General features: G+C 32.9%; 1 protein-coding gene across 5 annotated transcripts; it reads left to right on the top strand.

The window, feature by feature from the left end:
- Positions 1-974: 974 nt before the first annotated feature.
- LOC108965412 (trafficking kinesin-binding protein milt) lies at positions 975-18058 on the top strand. Of its 5 annotated transcripts, XM_018927789.1 has the most exons (6): positions 975-1501; positions 3696-3867; positions 4107-4316; positions 14747-15025; positions 15206-16924; positions 17063-18058. In XM_018927789.1, the coding sequence occupies exons 1-6, from the start codon at positions 1499-1501 to the stop codon at positions 17980-17982; spliced, it is 3303 nt and encodes a 1100-aa protein (XP_018783334.1). In that variant the 5' UTR covers positions 975-1498; the 3' UTR covers positions 17983-18058. The 5 variants fall into 5 exon arrangements, with proteins under 5 accessions (XP_018783334.1, XP_018783333.1, XP_018783332.1 ...); XM_018927788.1 differs by lacking the exons at positions 975-1501; positions 3696-3867; positions 4107-4316 and adding exons at positions 8680-8905; positions 10086-11045; XM_018927787.1 differs by lacking the exons at positions 975-1501; positions 3696-3867; positions 4107-4316 and adding exons at positions 8680-9100; positions 10086-11045.
- The last annotated feature ends 84 nt before the right edge of the window (positions 18059-18142 follow it).

Below are 18142 nucleotides of genomic sequence, written 5' to 3'. Positions count from 1 at the left end.
ATTAAGTCTCAAAGAAATTATACCCCCTATTACGGGTTTCAACCCTACTTCATTTTGGTCGAGGTTTTGAAATTCGGTTCTATGGTTTTCCACACCGTCAAAAAAAAATTGTTGAAATTTAAAAAATGTTAATAGAAAATGGAAATAGGTAAAAATAACTATTTCATTTATAATTTCAAACTATTTTTATTATTTTTTATATACAAAAACATAAAATCTGGACGAGCAAAGCTGGAATTTTGAAACATTAAAACCATATTAAGTCACGCAAGAAGTCTTTCGAACATAAAGAGGAGATACAATCTGCTACTCCTAGAAACATACTTTTTGAGTAAACTTTAATTTTAGAAGCGTTTTGCTGCTTTTCAGTCATTAACAATCCTTTAACCTTTTTGTGAGTCTTTTTGTTTAAAAATTGCTTGCTGCCAAAATATTTTTATGTTGGCAACACCAATCAATCTTCGACTCAAAATAGTTGCAAAAAAAGTTGGGTTGATCTGAAGTTGAATTGTTTCAATTTCAATTCAGCCGAGCGGTGCTAAAAAGCGCAAATAGATTTCTTAGGCATCCATTCAAATTTGCTCTCAATACAAGTTGGTAGCGATCGCTATATCAAACATGCTAGAAAAATTTAAGGTACCGATTTATAGAACAAAAAACATATTGAACAACATAAAAAGTTATCGTTGGTAAGAAACAAAATTGTTTACACTTCTAATATATATTTTGCTTCTTTAAAACAAATATTTTCTATTTACGTACATATGTATATTTGCTTTAAAGTATCTTTATTAAAGAAAGCTGCCCATTTATCTCACATATTGTTTTATAATAGAGTTGGTAACCCTTCTTCAAATGCATTCCTCTGAAAGAAAACAAATAATTGTCAAACTCTACTCAGAGAACGTACGTTCTCTGCTCTACTATTTTCACTGTCAAACACAATTTATATTCCGTCCGAACACATCTTAGAAGTAAAGCTCACTGAACAGAACTTAATTCAGTGGCAATTAAACATAGCTCAGTAATTTTTCGTTGTCTTTACATTCTCTTGTCCAGTGTCATTTGCGAGCATTCTTTTTTTTTTAGTTTCGCACAATTAAATCATCAATCTTTAAACGAAAATATTTGACATAGTTTTTCTTGGTGCAAGCAGGTTACAATTAAGGAAACATATTTTTATTTTAAAAAGTCAACACTTTTATGCAATAAGTTTTGTGTCGGCAAGACGAAGTGGAAATGGAGAAATAAAATGAAAATAATGTGTGCGTAATCGAATCCAGTGTGCTTAGTGAAAAACGCGAACCTCGTACAGGTAGAAACGAATAAAGCAATTGCAACAATAATAAAAGACGGTCATTCGTAATGAAAAGCGGAAAATTCGATTTTTCTAATGAAGCTCTAACTTAATACTCCAATAAATAGTTTTTACAATTTGGCAATCTACACAAGGATAAGAAGTTTCACCAGACATTTTCCTTTGGATTATAGAAAAGCAATGGTAATAAATTAGCATTTAAATTGAGTAAGAAAATTATTTAGTCGTATTTTTGGGTGTGAGGAAATGATTTTGTAATCGTTCGGTAACACAAACGCCTACACACAAGTGTGATTTTCATGCAAATATTGTTTTGGGCTTATCCAAAGTTTTAAATAACATAGTGGTTGTTTTCATACGTATTATCTTATATAAGAACTGTGGATCCTTTTTTGTTTGCTCTGCTTTGAATTCTATATTGGTGTTTTCATTAAATATTTTAGAATGCCACAAACAGTAGTTTGGCACAAATAATTGGTTAAAAATTTTTAATTTGTTGAAAAAACTTGCAAGTGTCAGTTTATACGTGACGGCATGATCGTAGAAATAAATTTTATAAAAGTAAACTTTTTGCATTTGTTTCGAAATGTTATGATTTTAATTAAACTTTAGTATTCACATGTGCATTCTGTAGGTATAAATGTAGAAACTTGTTTTTATATTTAAACAAATGCTCAGTCCTCTTATGCAATTTAGATCTTCAATGGTCTGGCTTTAAAGTCACAAGCCACCAATCACTTAAAATATAATACAATGAAATTGAAACGATAAACGTATCGAAAGTATGATAACATATGAGTAATATATTATATAGCCTTTCTATCTTATTTACTTAAGCTCTGCGTGGTTACTTATGAAAAATAGTAATCCTAAATGACATAGGTGAAATGAGTTTTTTTTCATACTAAACTAAATATTTCTGCAAGATATAAACATTGAGGGGTTTGGAGCAGAGCAAATTTTCCCAGGTTATTTTGTGAAATGCTACTAAAATTACAGATCAATAATTATAAATCCTTACGGCGCCTATAGATCGGCGCCGATCTCATGAGCAAATATTGCGCGGCAACAATTTGTAACCCTAAAATATTTCGAATATCCATCATTTGTGTGAAATATTACTAAGGTCCATACTTACGCTGCTATTTTAATATACATATCTGTACTTAGTAAGGTAAACTTCATTTCCACAATTTTTGGTTACTTTGTGCGAGTTTGTTGCAGTAAAAGTTTAAATTATGAATGTATATGTATGAGTACAGCTACAAACATATGTAGTCAGTTCATGATCAATAGGTACGCGCAAACGTCATTGTTTGATGGAGCAGCTGGGGTATCACCAAATTTGCACGTAGGCAACTTACTTATCTCTCTTTTTCAACGAAGAATTACCTAGCTGCAAAGTGTGAGTTTGAACTTAATAATGGCAAATATATTGGTAGCTAAGCCAGTAAAATTTTGTCATATGTCTTCTGTTGTGCCACCGAAAACACACTTCTCAGAGTGACAAGACGAGGAAGGAGTTAATGAAAAATGTTTTTTTGTGATTAGCACCTTTTTCCACTACCTTAACTTCGGGCACATGTGGACATACATACATATGTATATAATTGTACCGTTTGGCGGTTTTTTTATGTAAACATGTTTATGCAAATGTGTTGGTGCATATATGTTTGTATGTATGTACTTACTTAAGTATCTGTCTCTTATACACATCTAGATGTGTATAAGAGACAGGTATATAATTGTACCGTTTGGCGGTTTTTTTATGTAAACATGTTTATGCAAATGTGTTGGTGCATATATGTTTGTATGTATGTACTTACTTAAGTATAGACAATAGCTTTTATTTCATTCAATCTATTATTAATCTAATTAATTTGTCTATTGAAAAGTGCAGACTATCAATATAAGCATTTAATTCAAGAATTAATTTTTTTATGCATAATCATATTTTAGGAGTATAGGCTGCGGACTAAGCTAAAAGATACGATAACATAGCATCCTATAAACTTAAGCAAATATAAATAATACTATGGTAGAGATATACATATGTATGTATGTGTAATATGTACTTTATTGCAAGATATACTATTTTGTTTATGTTGATTGATATATATGTATGTATATGTATTTAAATAAGGAAAAATTACAAAGTATATTGGGTTGACGAAAAACAAAATGGGCTCATTTAAGAATTTTATTTATTTGATTCACTCAAATAATCATATTTTTTTTTTTATTTGGAAATATTTAAATTTTTGCCGTTTTTTAAATGTATGGTTAGCAGCCATCTGTTTAGTTAACTTCTTTTTAACCAAGACTATTTCTTCCGTTAAAAATAATATATAATAAAAATATGAGTTTACTTTTCTAGGAATCAAGCATTTTTATGCTTTCAACGCCTATGAGGTCCTCCGCTCCGCTAAGCCCATCCGCACAAGCTACTCTTAATAAACATTTACCCAAACTAGCAACGAAGCGCCTTACACAACAACAACAGAATGTCCAAGCTGCAGTGCAAATGGTCGATGCTGGCTGCTGTACAGGTATAAAACATAAAATTTCACGTGTATGTACATATGTGTGTATATTCACAGTGGATGTATGTAGCAATATTTTATAAAAGAAGTAACATATTTTCACTGCTTCCACAAGATACCACTAAGTAATCAGTAGTTAAATACCATTTTTGGTCCTTTAAAATTTTGTAAATGCATGCATACATACATTATATACATATGAATGTTACTATATCAAAATATAAAAATAACATTATTAATTTCAGATCTATGTAGTAGCGAAAATATACCTGAAGTCGAGATATTTTCCCTCTTGGAGGAACAAATTCCTAAATATAAAGTGCGGTCGGATTTCTTAACCGACTTTTCTGGGTATTCCAATCAGGATTGGTTTGTCCCTGCCCCAGCATTAGAAATACCTACCGAAGGTTTAGGCTTAACCAAAGAGCAGACACGTGAGACGCTAAACTATTTCCGTAAGTATATTTTATAATTAATTATGTATTGTATATAAGTATGTACGTATTGGGTATACATTCATATGTTGTGGCTTTAATATTTTTTTCTACGGTTACAATCAATATATGTATATAAAATTTAATATCGTTTAAATATCAAACTCTAACAAAAACATGTGAAAAATCAAAGATTTCTCCAATGCTAGCTCTAGGTTAACAAAAGTATTTTCCATCTTTTGGCAAAAAGTTTGGATATTTCTTATCAAATCTAGCTTTGCTGAAACTGTAAACTTATTTAATATATTATTTATATTTTATTGGAATTACCTGATATTCTACCATCCATTCTTAGTATTTGTTTAGCCCGCTACATTTTGAGTCACCACTGGACCAGAATCAATCAATAGCTTGAAATTAAAAAGCGCCTAAAAGATGCTAAACATCAGAGCAGATACTTGTTATGTGCATTTGCAAAACATTTTTTTTTTTATAAATTGCAAATTTATAATGTTGCATATTTTAAGGCTGATCAATAAATTTTTACCAAATTTTTAAGTCAAAGTTCATGCTTTGACCCCAAACACAACTGCACGACAGCGAAATTGTCTTGTCTGCAAACAGTTTTTTGAACATATTGAAGACAGCAGCGACATATCAAACAGCTGATGTACACAAAAAAGTTGCCGTACTAAAACTGTTCCCTTCTATGAGATTTTAATAATTTGTTCAAAGTGAATTTTTCTGAAAAAATAATGAATAAGTCTTGCTTTAAACTACCAATTGTTATTCAAATGACATATCAGTGCTATTTTAAGCCTCTGTAAATTAACGTTAAGATGCCCGCAGAGTGGACGCTTAAAGCCAAGCCCACCGAAGGTTCGCGCGTTGCGTAAGCGGGAAAATTTGCTCAGCTCGGATTTGAGTGTCTACTCTGCGGGCACCCTAACGGGGGGCCTTAGACTTTTACTTTACATATTTGGACCAACTCTACCGCTGCCCATTGTCGTGTAGCGACAGTGACATCTGCAAGCCTTCTCCCGTAAAGTCGTGCTGTCGTCTAAATAACTGTTCCCATAAGAACGTGTGTATGTTAATTTTTGTCAGATGCTGCTTGTATTGTATAATAATTACAGTTATTTTCAATCAAATTAATTTCTTCACATCTAATAAAAACTTATAAAAATACTAATTTCAATTCATTTCTTCAAGAAGCAAGAATTCTTTAATAGTGATTTACTGCACTTACGGGTCTACGTAGCATCCGACCAGGTTGTCGTTCTCGCAAGGCCCCGTGGGGTGGACCTGATTTCTCTCGCTATAAATGTAATTATTTCTTGAAATTAGATCAATTGCTGATAACTTGAATTGAAAATATGTATCATCAAATCTTTGGAAAATTTCTCAAACGCTTTATAAGTGTACAATTTCAAAATGTACAAAAGCTTGTTAGATATGTCCAATGAAGTTAAAATATAGAATGTTAAGTACTAAAAACTAATATCTAAAATTCTACTATAAGTTCTCGAAAGGTCACGTAATATTTAATATTTTCACTGATAAAATCTATAACAACTTGCAAAATTTTCCTGTTCAAATTATATTTAAATTTATTTATATTATTTATTTTTGAACTGTGAGATTCAGAGAATAGTTTAAAATATTTTCCCTTGTCCGCAGGCTACACCCCTATATTTCTCATTTCTTTTTAGTGTTGCCCAATTAGAATTGAACTCATATATTTTTTTTAACGTATTGGTTCCCGTAATTGCCTATATATGTATATATTGTGCTATCATTTTATTTCCCATCTTATCTTATTTATTCTCGTGTTCGCAGTTAACTTATTCATTAGATTCGTTTGTATACAATAAAAAAAGCAATTATTAAATTCTCATTGAAATATTAATCAACTGCATTATCGATTGTACTGCAAGTACAAGCTATTTCATTATATGGGTTTAAATTAGTTGATGTTGCTATAGCTTTGTTTACTGATAGATAGATACGTTATTACACTCGCTTTCATATTGTATTTTTAAAATGTTTTCTTAGTAAAAAGTTTTCCTTAAGCAACTTACTGATCCTTCAAACAATCTTTGTAAATATTGAACAAAACAGTCAATCAATATTAACCATTTTGTTATTATTTCAAAATATGTACATATGTATGTATATACATATGCCCAATTAATAATTTCTTTTTCTTGCTTTTCCTTCAGATACCAAAAAAAATTTTCACATAATTATTTAAAATTTAAAATATAAACAAAGGAAAACTATTTTAATGTTTACTACTTTTCCTGTGATTTCGCTCGCATTGAATCCCTTGAATAGATATCAAAGCGATGATCATCCTCGTGGTGGTGAGTGTGGTGTTAACCCAGTTTTGTCTGATTAACACCTTTGACAAATATTTGTTTTAAAAGATTTTTAAATTTATGCCAACACACAAAAACACCTACAATTTTTAATCCCAAACTTATATAAGTTGAGGGAGCGTTAGCAAAAAATTTTTTATATACTCTAGCACATAAACATACACGTATATAGTATATTCCGTTCCCACGGCAGCCGGGTCTACGAAAACCGGAACGGACCCGGATTTTTATCTGGCCAAGGACTGTCAACTCGGCAGAATTCTGCCGTTACAACAACAACAACAACAACAACACGTATATAGTATCTACCGTTTTGTATTTTAGTATGACAGGGTTTTGCGTAGACTCGAAACCACATCAAATTTATAAACCCGTATTTCCTGCTGCCTAAAAAATTTAAATTATAATATAAAACAATTTAAATTTAAATTATAAAATAATATTTAGCACAACATCAGATATTTTTTCGATCTTCCTTTCTTTATCATATTAATAATACATGTAATTCATTTACGCTACGGTACAACTTCCGTAAGAATCAAACACGTTTTTTATAGCAGTATTTTACTCAACTGGCCGTTGACCCGAATTTTTAGCTCTTTTGGAGCATTGCATATATGGAAGTAAAGAAGAAAAATAATTAAATAAAAAATTACAAATATAACGCGCTTTTCGTTTCGCAGTTCATTTGAGAGCAATCTGCAAAATGTTACATGTCTTTGGGTTTCGGATTACACCTGCAAATAATTTCAATATTTTTTTTATTTAAACAATAACTACAATTAATTCCGAGAATTTTCAACGATTTTAAGTTAATATTCCGTACAGTCCGATTTACGTGTCACATAGCGAACGTATTATTCGTAACTTGTATAGAATATTTTAATTCAAGTCGACTTTTATTGTAGAAATAGTAAGTGATTTACGTCTTCTATAATTAATAACAATGAATAGGCAATAAAAATACCATTAATAGTATATTAGTATTGCAAAAGTAGTAGATCGGGTCGGTGCTCAAGAGTTTAATCATATACTTTTGTATTATATTATATAAGATTTAAGATAAAACAAGTAACTTGAATTTTATTTATTTCCAAAAAAATCAATTTCTGTTTTATTTTTAAGTCTTTACTCGTTCGAAATTCATATTTCAATCGTAATAGTTGGCATGCTGCTTTCCAAATAAATATTCCCATCCTAATTTATTTATCTAAATACATATAAACTCATACATAGTATATTTAAATGTAGGTGTACGTGATACTTATTTTTAAATATGAATGACTGATACTTAAATTTTCGAAGCTTTTCTAATTCATTTATGCCTATTTGTTTATGTGACGATATTCGTTTAACTAAAAAGAAAATATCAAACATTTTCAAAGAACGTGCATGAGGTAACGTAACAGTACAGTAGTGGTTGCCTGGGGTTGGGTTTTCAGAATACGAACTAAGACTTTTTGCAAAACATTATGATATTCTAAAGAAAATCATTTCTGAAAGTGGGAAGTTTATAATGCCACCAATTTTAATGTGTAAAAATCAAGCATCGCATAAAATACCTTTCAATAATATTTTTTACTAGAAAGAAACAAATTCAGTTGCAATTTAAAAATTAAATATTTTAAACATGTTCGTGCAACTCTATGATTTTAAAATGTTGCATTAATTTAACCGTTTTTTTTTTTTTGAACATAGCAATGTTGCTATAATATAAATAAAAAGAAAATTTTTAATAGTAACTAAAATGTATATGACTAATATTTTTGTTGCACATAGAGGTTTAACCGGCACTCCTTATTCTGATAAAATATATACCTTCTCTTTATTTGTTACCCTCACTGTTAATGTTGATATAGCAGTGCATGTGTACGATAGTCTAGTGGATTGTATGTTCGACAAGATAAGTGTCAACTATTGTTATTAATTAGATTTTTTATCACAATTTGTTATTGGCTTTTGCAAATGAAAATTTAATACCATACGCTTTTTAAAAAATTATACAATGATCGCCGGTTAATAACAATTAAAATACAGCCGTGTACGCTACTTACTCGTCGTATTTTCTGCTGAGTTGGTTTAGTTTTGTTTGAAATTGGAATGTGTTGAAGAAATTTCGTTGCGGCAATTTGTTTCATTCCACTGTCCACTCAGTGTTCATTTGTGAGAGTAGACAATTACTATCACCGTGTTTTTAGTGCGTTGGAATGTCTTGCGGTTGTTCTTAAAGTTAGCGAAATAATGAAAAATAAATGCCAACTGGCTTAAGTGTAAAAGAATCCAATGAAAATTGTTATAAATGTGTTAAATAAAATATTGATGTGTAACACGTGAAAATAACCTTCAACATAAGACAAAACCTAACACTGAGCAATTACTAATTGTTATATATGGTGCTTATTGGCAGAGCTATTTCAAAGACAAGTAAAACTTAACCAATAAATGCAATACAGTTTGGTTATTGGTCAACCGACTTTACTTAATTCATCAGTGACTAATATGCATATTTGCTAGATTTTTGTGTTTAAAAAGAAAATGGAACATAATTATTAATGCACGCATTTTTTTTATATGTATTGTTTTAAGTTACATAAAACCATTCCAACGTAGTATTATTCATAATCGTATTTGTATGTGGTATATGAGTGACATTAATGTACTCGTTTTTTTCCTTTTGCATATGATAAGGAACTAAACCTGATATAAAGCTATTTATATTTTTTTAATCTAAATTGGATAGATAATTGAAGGGGGTTTAAACTAATTGTTGTGATAACAAGTTTTTTGTATTCCAATTAATTTGGCCGTTTCGCACAGTTGAAGAATTTCGTCGCACATTTTCATTGAACTATGTACAAATATAGTCCATAAGTGCTTTCGTATATTGTTCCATTTAGCCATAATACTGTAAAGCAAACTTCTTGCTGTCATATGCCAAGAAAAAGTCAGTGCAAGATAATCATTACGTCATGATAAGTAAATAAACTATACCATATGACTGTCAGATTTATGAATGCAAAGAAAAAGCTACTGTATGACAAACACCCTATGCGTTATTCATAAAATTATACGCTAGGGATAAAAAAAAAAACAAAAATTAAATAAAAAATACAGTGGCCATCTGCAAATGACGGACTAGTTAGCGGATTTAAAATTGTGTACGTTTTTCAAATCATGCCGTGTTTATTTTTGAATTTATTAATTATGGCATATGATCAACTTCCTACAGTGAAATCTCCTATAAGCGGTTTTTCGATTAATGAAGTTGTCTTCTTATTAGATTGGCTTAAATAAGCATCAAAATATTTGGACCAGCCAATGTACACAGTTAATGAAGTTTTCAGTTTAATAGAGATTTTACTGTACTCAGAAATATATATACTATATGTATAATGGGTATATTTAACAGGTATCGTTGATTTATGCACACTTTTTTAACTTAATTTTTTTGCGTCGAAAAGTGTGGTTAAAGTTATATGGTCATCGTTATAAAATAAGATTAGATATTCACGATGAAATTAAAAAAAAATTTGACTGTGCCAAAAAAGAAGAAATTAAATCTGTGGTAATAAGAACGTCCGATAGTGTTAAAACGTACTTCCAACTATTATGAACACATAGATTTAAAAAAATATGTCTAATGAAAATATAACTGTGCCACAAAGCAATATTGCTCCAACCGACTTCAAATATGGTGACTCTGATATTTGTTCGAAACGCCGAAAGTGCAATGCTGATGCTACCGTGGACAATGAGAGTATTGCATTTACTGAATGTACACCAACAAATATTTCTCTTTTGGATTTTTCTTCCATTGATGTGAGCTCAGATTTTAAAGGAGGTCTTCTTAATTCCACTACATCGACATCATCCGCACAGTCATCACCTATTTCATTAATAACTGAAGAACATTCGGAAAAATCGCTATTGATAACAGCAAAGCCATCACAAACAAGTAAATGTTTTGAAAACACCTTTAAATTATTACAAACCCAATTAGAGTGCAATGCAAAAAAGGCTGTTAGCGTTATGCAGTCCTTTAATGTGGATACGTCCTTTTTAAACAGCAGTATCAGTTCATTACCTTCAATCAGTGAATCCGAAGAACCACCTACACATTTAGAGCTTGAATTAGAAGCAATGCGACGAGTGCGTACGCTAGTTAAAAACAAAACAAGTTACAATATTTCCCCGCGATTTGTAGCACTTTTATGCGATTTTGTGTCCAAAGGTCAACATAAAGAAAATGAGAAAGATCATCGGGAAAATTGTTCAAAAGATGGTGAACAGGATTTAAGATATCATGCTGCTAAGAATTGTGACGGAAAAAACTGTCTAAGAGTTATAAGGACGTTATGCTCACAACAAGGTATGCATTATAACGAATTTACAATTTGTATAGTCCCGAATCATGTTGCAAAAAATATAAGTTTTATTTATTTAAGTGAAGTCAAGTTTACTGCGTATTTGTTATTTAAAGTATTTTAGCGGTTTCCGTTCTAAATTTGTCGTTGGTTATTTGTAAACTCTACTGCAACTAATCTTCATAGGTAAAATCAGAGATAAGTATTTTTCAATAAAAGGCACACTTTATCGAGTGGTCATGCAAAAACACACGTAGCCATTTATTTATAAATATATATTTTTTTCAAATAGACATTTATAAGTGTCAATTGAAAGTAAAATAGTAGGAATTGCAGTTGTTTGCGTTTTCATATTACTTTATGCTTGTAAGCTTTAGAGCTGATCATTCCACTGATAATAAAAATACTGACGCTATACACTTACGGTATGCATAGGTTTATTACAAGTTTTTAAATGAAACCAGGGGATGCTTTTATAAATCCCAACCAAAATTAGTATTAACTTTATTTATTAACTTGCATACCTGTAATGCTTTAGTGTCCCAACGTAAACAATTTATATGATTGTACTTTTACCTTTGACAATAGTCTATGCTGAACGTCTTGGTGAAGATATCTTGGAGTTGTCCATGCAAAGACTGGATTTTGATAGATCAGTTTGCCGCTCGTGAAGATATTTCGTCAAATAAAAAAGATCCATATAGGAACATGTATTTGGCCGTTAAGTTTTGTATGACAGTTATATGCTGTAGCAGCCCGATATCTTCGATTCCGACAAATTCGATATCTCAAAAACTGAGGAACTAGTTTGTGTATATACTGACAGACGGGCATGGGTCGATCGATTCAGCTCATCATGCTAATCATTTAGGAATAAATTTTATTGGGTCTCGGACATTTCCTTCTAGGTGTTTCAAACTTCCTGAAAAATTTATATACCCCGTTCAGTCTATAAAAATTGTATGTAGCTTTAATTGTGCATTGCAATCAAATTAAAACTTAGTAATATCAGTGATATTTTAAAAATTTGTTATTATTTGTTAAATATTAATTCACTCAACTTAACTTATACTATAGACAATTCGTTCGAAGATGGTTTACAGTTAAAGCTGCAAATATTTTATTTTTCATTATGTACATCTGGTACCCATTCAATTTGGAACGTATTTCCTGGAGTGTTCTGCAGTGTTGAAAAGTGTGAAAATATTGCTTTGAAATTATACCGATACATTTTCTCATATATTAACATTAAGAATTGATAACGAAAAGTTTGATTAATTAGAGAAAACCAGGCATGTCTAATATATTGGAAACATTGGGGGAAGAAAGTATCATGTAATATACTAAGTATACGTTTTTATTCTGAAGCTATTTATTTGTGTTTTTTTGATAATGAAAATATAAACATTTGATTAGCGTATACAATATTATAGTAATAACTTTGGTAATAAATACTAAAGTTGAATGTATAGTACACCACATACTAATATATTCATAAATACCCTTTATGAGCAGGCCAGACATTTTCAATCAGTTTGTTAAGGCCAAACTGATAAATCTACCCGAATCTCTTATGTAGCTGTGATCGTTCATCTCTTTCTTACGCAAAGCAGTAAGGGTTCTACGCAAATTCTTTTAATGTATTGTAGTTTGGTAATCGTGACTTGTTGGGTTGTACGCAAATGAATTGTGTCAATATTTGGTTTGTGTATTGTATTCAATGTTTACGAGTTTAATTTTCATGTATTTGGCGTTCTACAACACTGTTGCCGATTGATTTTTGACATTTGTTCCAATATTCATTCTCTATTAATAAAGCAATGAATATTTGCGAGTAGGAAGTTGTGTTTGGTAAAATATTGGTAAAATAATAATAGTGAGCTCCATTTCAGCTTAGAATTTTAAATTTATTAACTCATCTGTATAGTAATTTTCTGAAAAGAAAAGAAATTTCGTATGCGATAGAAAAATATATTTTTTAAACGGAGTAAACGGAAAAGTGCGTCACGAGACCGATGCCAGGTTTTTTCTTTCGACTTAAGAAAGGCGATTAGCATTTAAGAAATATCAGAATACATGCACATATATGTATAGAAATATTTGACGTTCGTTTTGTTATAAAGTGAGTATCACAAAGGTTTAATATGATATAACTTTCGGTAAACGGGTTTTTTGTTTTATGATGTGTTTACTTGTGTACTAATGAACTTTAAATGTATATTAAGACTAAAAAAATTGACATCCCTTGGTTTTGCAAGATAGCGCAGGCGTGGAAAACAATTAAAATTCTCCCCACTTTGTCAAAAATCCTGCATTTTCCAGTAATTTTGCACACCCCTTAACCGAATCCAATATCCTCTAGTCAAGTGTTGTGTTTAGGAAAATGTGATGCGTCAGAATGTGAAATGTTTAAATTCGTTTTCTAAAGTTATGTGAAATAAGAAAAGAACGTCGCGATAAATTTCTGTGATTGAATTTAATGTATTGAAGCAAAACAGACATTTCAACTGTTTGCTTTTCATTTTCAATATTTATTTACTTGATTTAAAATTTTTCATACGTACTATATGCCAACATAAGAAAATTAGCTGAGCTGTTATATAATTAGCAATTTCTTGCCTTTGAATAAAAACGTAAAATTAATTAAAATTAATGTGTGTGTATATGCCTATTTGAAATATACATGATTCGTTTGAATACGTGCAAATTTAAGTTCATTTCCATTTGCTTTGGCATGCAAAACAATGGAGAATGCCGCTTCCAGTGGTTACGTTGAACGTATTGGCCGTTTGCATCGACGCAACGCGTCGTGGTCTCCGGAAAATCGATATAACACTTTGGAGAGCGAAGTAGAAAATGTAGTGATAGTGAATAGAAATATTGATGCTGTTGCCGCAAACCCCAGTATTGACAGTGAAACGAATTTGCAATGGTTTGAAAATTGTAATGACGACTTCGTGGATGCTGCGCAATTAGAGTATGAGGATGAAATATTGTGTACTTCATCCTCTTTCACAAATGCAGTATTTAATACAGTCGAAAATGCTACTTTAGCTGATCTTAACTTTTCTCAAATACAATCTAATAACCAATCTTTACTTGAGAACGAACAATTACTTTACGAAGGTAGTAAAATGTACACTTTATATACAAATAAACCTTAGGTTTTATGGTTTTCAAATATGTGAAGTTTTCATAATGATTAGATTTATATTTCGTGAAGGTTGAATGCCGAAAATACAATAACAACATTTATTGTGAAAAATATACCGGTTTTGTTCTAAGCTTAATAAATAGTTGTATGTACATACATGTGTCACTCGGTTTTGACATTTGTTATTTAGTTTTAATAGAAAAATGAATTACTCGAGGCGCAGAAAAGATGTTGTAATATATTGTTGTGACTCCTACCAACTTGTTTTCGATTGCTGAAAATAAAATCGTATAGAAAAAAAGGAGAAATTACAATTCATGTAATTATTGTTAAGATTATCGATAAAAAGCATTTTGAAAATCGTTAACAAAGAAATAATTAATATCTAATAGCTATGCAAAATTTTTTCCGGATTATGAAACACATTTGTTAATCTGTACGGATTTGTTATACACAATTTTGTACAGAACTAATATTTTTTAATACTTATCAATCTTTAGTACTAAAATTTTTCATATAATTTGCTAATATCATTATTTATTTTTGTTTCAGTTCTATGTGGAAACCGTGTAAGCCAAATGACGCGCGCATATGATGATATAGAAGCTGTGACCCGCTTGCTGGAAGAGAAAGAAAAGGACTTAGAATTAACAGTACAAATTGGCAAAGAACTTTTAACGCAAAACAATGCCCTTGAAAGCAGGATTACTGAGCTCGAAGCAGATTTGAAATCCTCGAATGAGGATCGCGCTCAACTAGTGCATGAACTACACAAGAAAAATGAACTTATCGCTGTTTTGACGAATGACTCTGACGAAGGGAGTGAAAATGGTAAGCAAATGCAATATTGTGGTTGTTGATATTGAGCGGCAGAATTCTGCCGATTTGATAGTCCTTGGCTGTGTGGTAATTAATGTACGTAGTATTAACTAGCTATACTTTCACCTGTATTTGTGTATATTTTCTACTTTTAATTATCAAAATTCAATAATATTCGCTTCTATCTTTTAGATACTCCTACCTTCTCCAAATCCATTACTTTGGATTTACTGCAAAAGAAAATTGCTACTTTGCAAGATGAAAATAAAAGTTTGAAACTTGAAGCCTTACAGCTTGCCTCAGAAACCGATGATGTTGAGGCGCAGGAACGTCAACTTATGGAAGACATAACGTCGCAATTGAACGAAGCGAACGGTCGCTACGACAGCATGAATCTGGAGTTGGAACGTCTCCGAGAGGAGAATCGTTTGCAGCATGAACAGATAATCAGTTTAACGGCGAGATTATCGGAAGCTGAAATGAGGTTGCATCAATTAACGCACGACAATGACGAACACATAACACTTTTAAATATAACCAAGGAGAATCAAAATTCATTAGCAGTGGAATTACTTGAATTCAAGCAACGATATCAGGAAGTACTGGCTCTACTGCAGGAGGCCCAGGAGCAATTGCGAAATCAGAGAAAGAAAACAATGCCGCAAGCGCGTAGCTCTTTTATATCGAATTCTGGTTTACTGCAGCCCGAATCGTTGCAAAGTGAATTAATGGAGTCATCAATGTACTCTGAAAATAGTCTTGACTCCGGTATTGCGGGTGATACGCAACGTGCAGACCGGATGGGCCGTTTAATGTCGCAAATGCCCGGTATATATGGTGGTGGTGCTGGTACCGCAGGGTCCGCATATGGATTTGGAGTTGTTGGTGCTATACCACCATATAAGCGGGTGTTCGAAACGGTGCGATGTGCCAGCAAAACTGGCAATTACATGGATAGTGGTAATTCGTCGATGACCCAACTGGGGGCAATGGCAATGAGCAGTAGCGTGGGACCGCGGATGTCGGCGATGCCGTATCGTGGTGCCGCCTTCGATGACAATACAATGGGTCTGAAGACTTTGTCATGCGAAAGTCTGGCATCACAATCGGACGACGGCTATCCAGCGGCACCAAGTGGTGTTCCTGGTGCACCAGGCGCTAAAGACTTAGAAGCCGCTTTAAAACGCCTCACACCAGCTGAAGTATTGGCACGACGTGCTATGCTCTCCTATGCTCCAGTTGGTACATATTCATATGATGAGCAGCCAAACACCACAAATACACTTCCACTAGGTGTACGCACGCCAGATAGTATTATGTCGACAGGTTCGTCAGGTATTTCATCCTCGAATATGTCGGCATCAATGCAACAATGGCGGCTACCGGAAAAATTGCAAATTGTGAAACCTATAGAAGGTTCACAAACACTGCATCATTGGTCCAGATTAGCAACGCCTACGTTAAGTGGCTTGCTTGAGGAACGACCCGGTGTTACCATACGCGGTGGACGTGGCCTTGACGATTTGGGCATGCAAGTGTATACATTGTCCGATGTGGAGGAAGACGTAAGCGATGACTTACCGGGCAAGCAATTTGAAGCTTCCGGTTGTACATTTACGTATACAACGAGTATGGTAATGCATCCTGATGACGGTTTAAATGATTTGTCATTCTTGTCTCAATCACAATTGTCATCACGTATGGCCTCCGCATCGACATCGCGTCAACCAAGTTGCCCGCCCACCCCACACGGTGGACTCTCGCGCAAAAACTCGTGCTCTACGTTTTCGGTAAATCTCGGATTGGCTTCAATGTTAAACGAACGTGGTATCAAGGCTGTGACGCCAAGTGCGCTGAATACACCCGCTGGACCGAACTTCACACCAACTGTTACGCCCTGCAATAGTCCCGGTAAGTTAGAATATAGTTCTGTCTGCACCACAAAATACAAAAAAAAAAACAAAAAAAACTATACACGTGACATATCGTATGTTGTATGAATGTATTTAACTCTTTGCTTCATGTCATTATTTCATTTCCATCTTTCAGAGGGTTCCCCACCACGCTCAGCATCGCCCGAACCATTGTTCGGCATACTGTCGACTGGTGCCGATTTGATTCGACGCAAACTAATTGGCGATATTGAGAGGCCAAATCGTAATCAAGCTCAAAAACAACAAAAAATCATGCTATCACGCTTGGAAAGACGTGCATTACGTTCGCTAAAATTGGTCGAGAAAGTGGAGAGTATTGGTTTAGAGAATATCATAGTTGCTCAACCGAATACTATGTCCCAGTTGGCTAGCGGTATAGCGAGTCGCAGCTCTAGTCCAATGGCACAATTAATTAGTCTTAAGAATCTGCACACATGCGCCAATAACGTAGTGGATGATATACACTTCGATCGTGATCAAATAAAAACCGTGCTACATAAGGGACTGACTACGCCCACCACAGCCAGCTCAAGCATAAGAAGTGATGATGAAAGCGTAGAAACAGAATCGATATCAAGCGTAATAAGTACTGAAAGAACTGTTAAAAATGGACAACAGCATACAGTAATAAATAGCACACAAAATGTGATTTCGGCAACGGTCACAACAGCGACACCCACAAATGGTACAAGCACAACCGAGTCCCGCATAAAGCAATTACAACGACAAAAGTCGCGTCGCAATCTGAAAAATGGTATTGCTGGTCAACGACCAGATTTAGGTACGATCAATGGTAGTGCTAATGGTGGTGGTAGTGGACGTGTACGTCCCGATTTAGGAAAAGTGTCTTCTGGACCCTCAACGTCTGCGGCAGCCAAGATCAATATGACAAATGCCCCTACAGTTGTGCCACAGACGAAAAAGGGTGCGCACAATAAAGAACGCGAACCGCGAGAACAACAAGAAGGTGTTTTACAAACAGTTGTCGGAACTGTGAGTTCATTACTCTTCGGACGTAAAGGTGGCTGGCTGTAGAGCACTTATACTATTTATTTTACTAAATGTGCTTATTTAAGTATGATAATAATATATAATAATATTTACTACGTAATTTACTTTGATAGTGTTTGAAGCGAAGATCAATTGTTATAAACGGATAACGAATAGTGAGTTCTAAGCGATGACGGAGCATAGT

This window comes from Bactrocera latifrons, unplaced genomic scaffold (genome assembly GCF_001853355.1).
Source record: "Bactrocera latifrons isolate USDA-ARS-PBARC rearing strain unplaced genomic scaffold, ASM185335v1 scaffold_14, whole genome shotgun sequence".
Taxonomy (NCBI): Eukaryota; Metazoa; Arthropoda; class Insecta; order Diptera; family Tephritidae; genus Bactrocera; species Bactrocera latifrons.
The sequence above is the reverse complement of the archived record's forward strand: the minus strand, read 5'-3'. Positions and strand labels throughout refer to the sequence as shown.

Coding starts and splice junctions, on each gene's coding strand:
- LOC108965412 (XM_018927788.1), top strand. CDS start 10,310: ATGTCTAATGAAAATATAACTGTGCCACAAAGCAATATTGCTCCAACC. Junction 11,046..14,746: donor GACGTTATGCTCACAACAAG/GTATGCATTATA, acceptor TTTTTGTTTCAG/TTCTATGTGGAAACCGTGTA. Junction 15,026..15,205: donor TGACGAAGGGAGTGAAAATG/GTAAGCAAATGC, acceptor TCTATCTTTTAG/ATACTCCTACCTTCTCCAAA.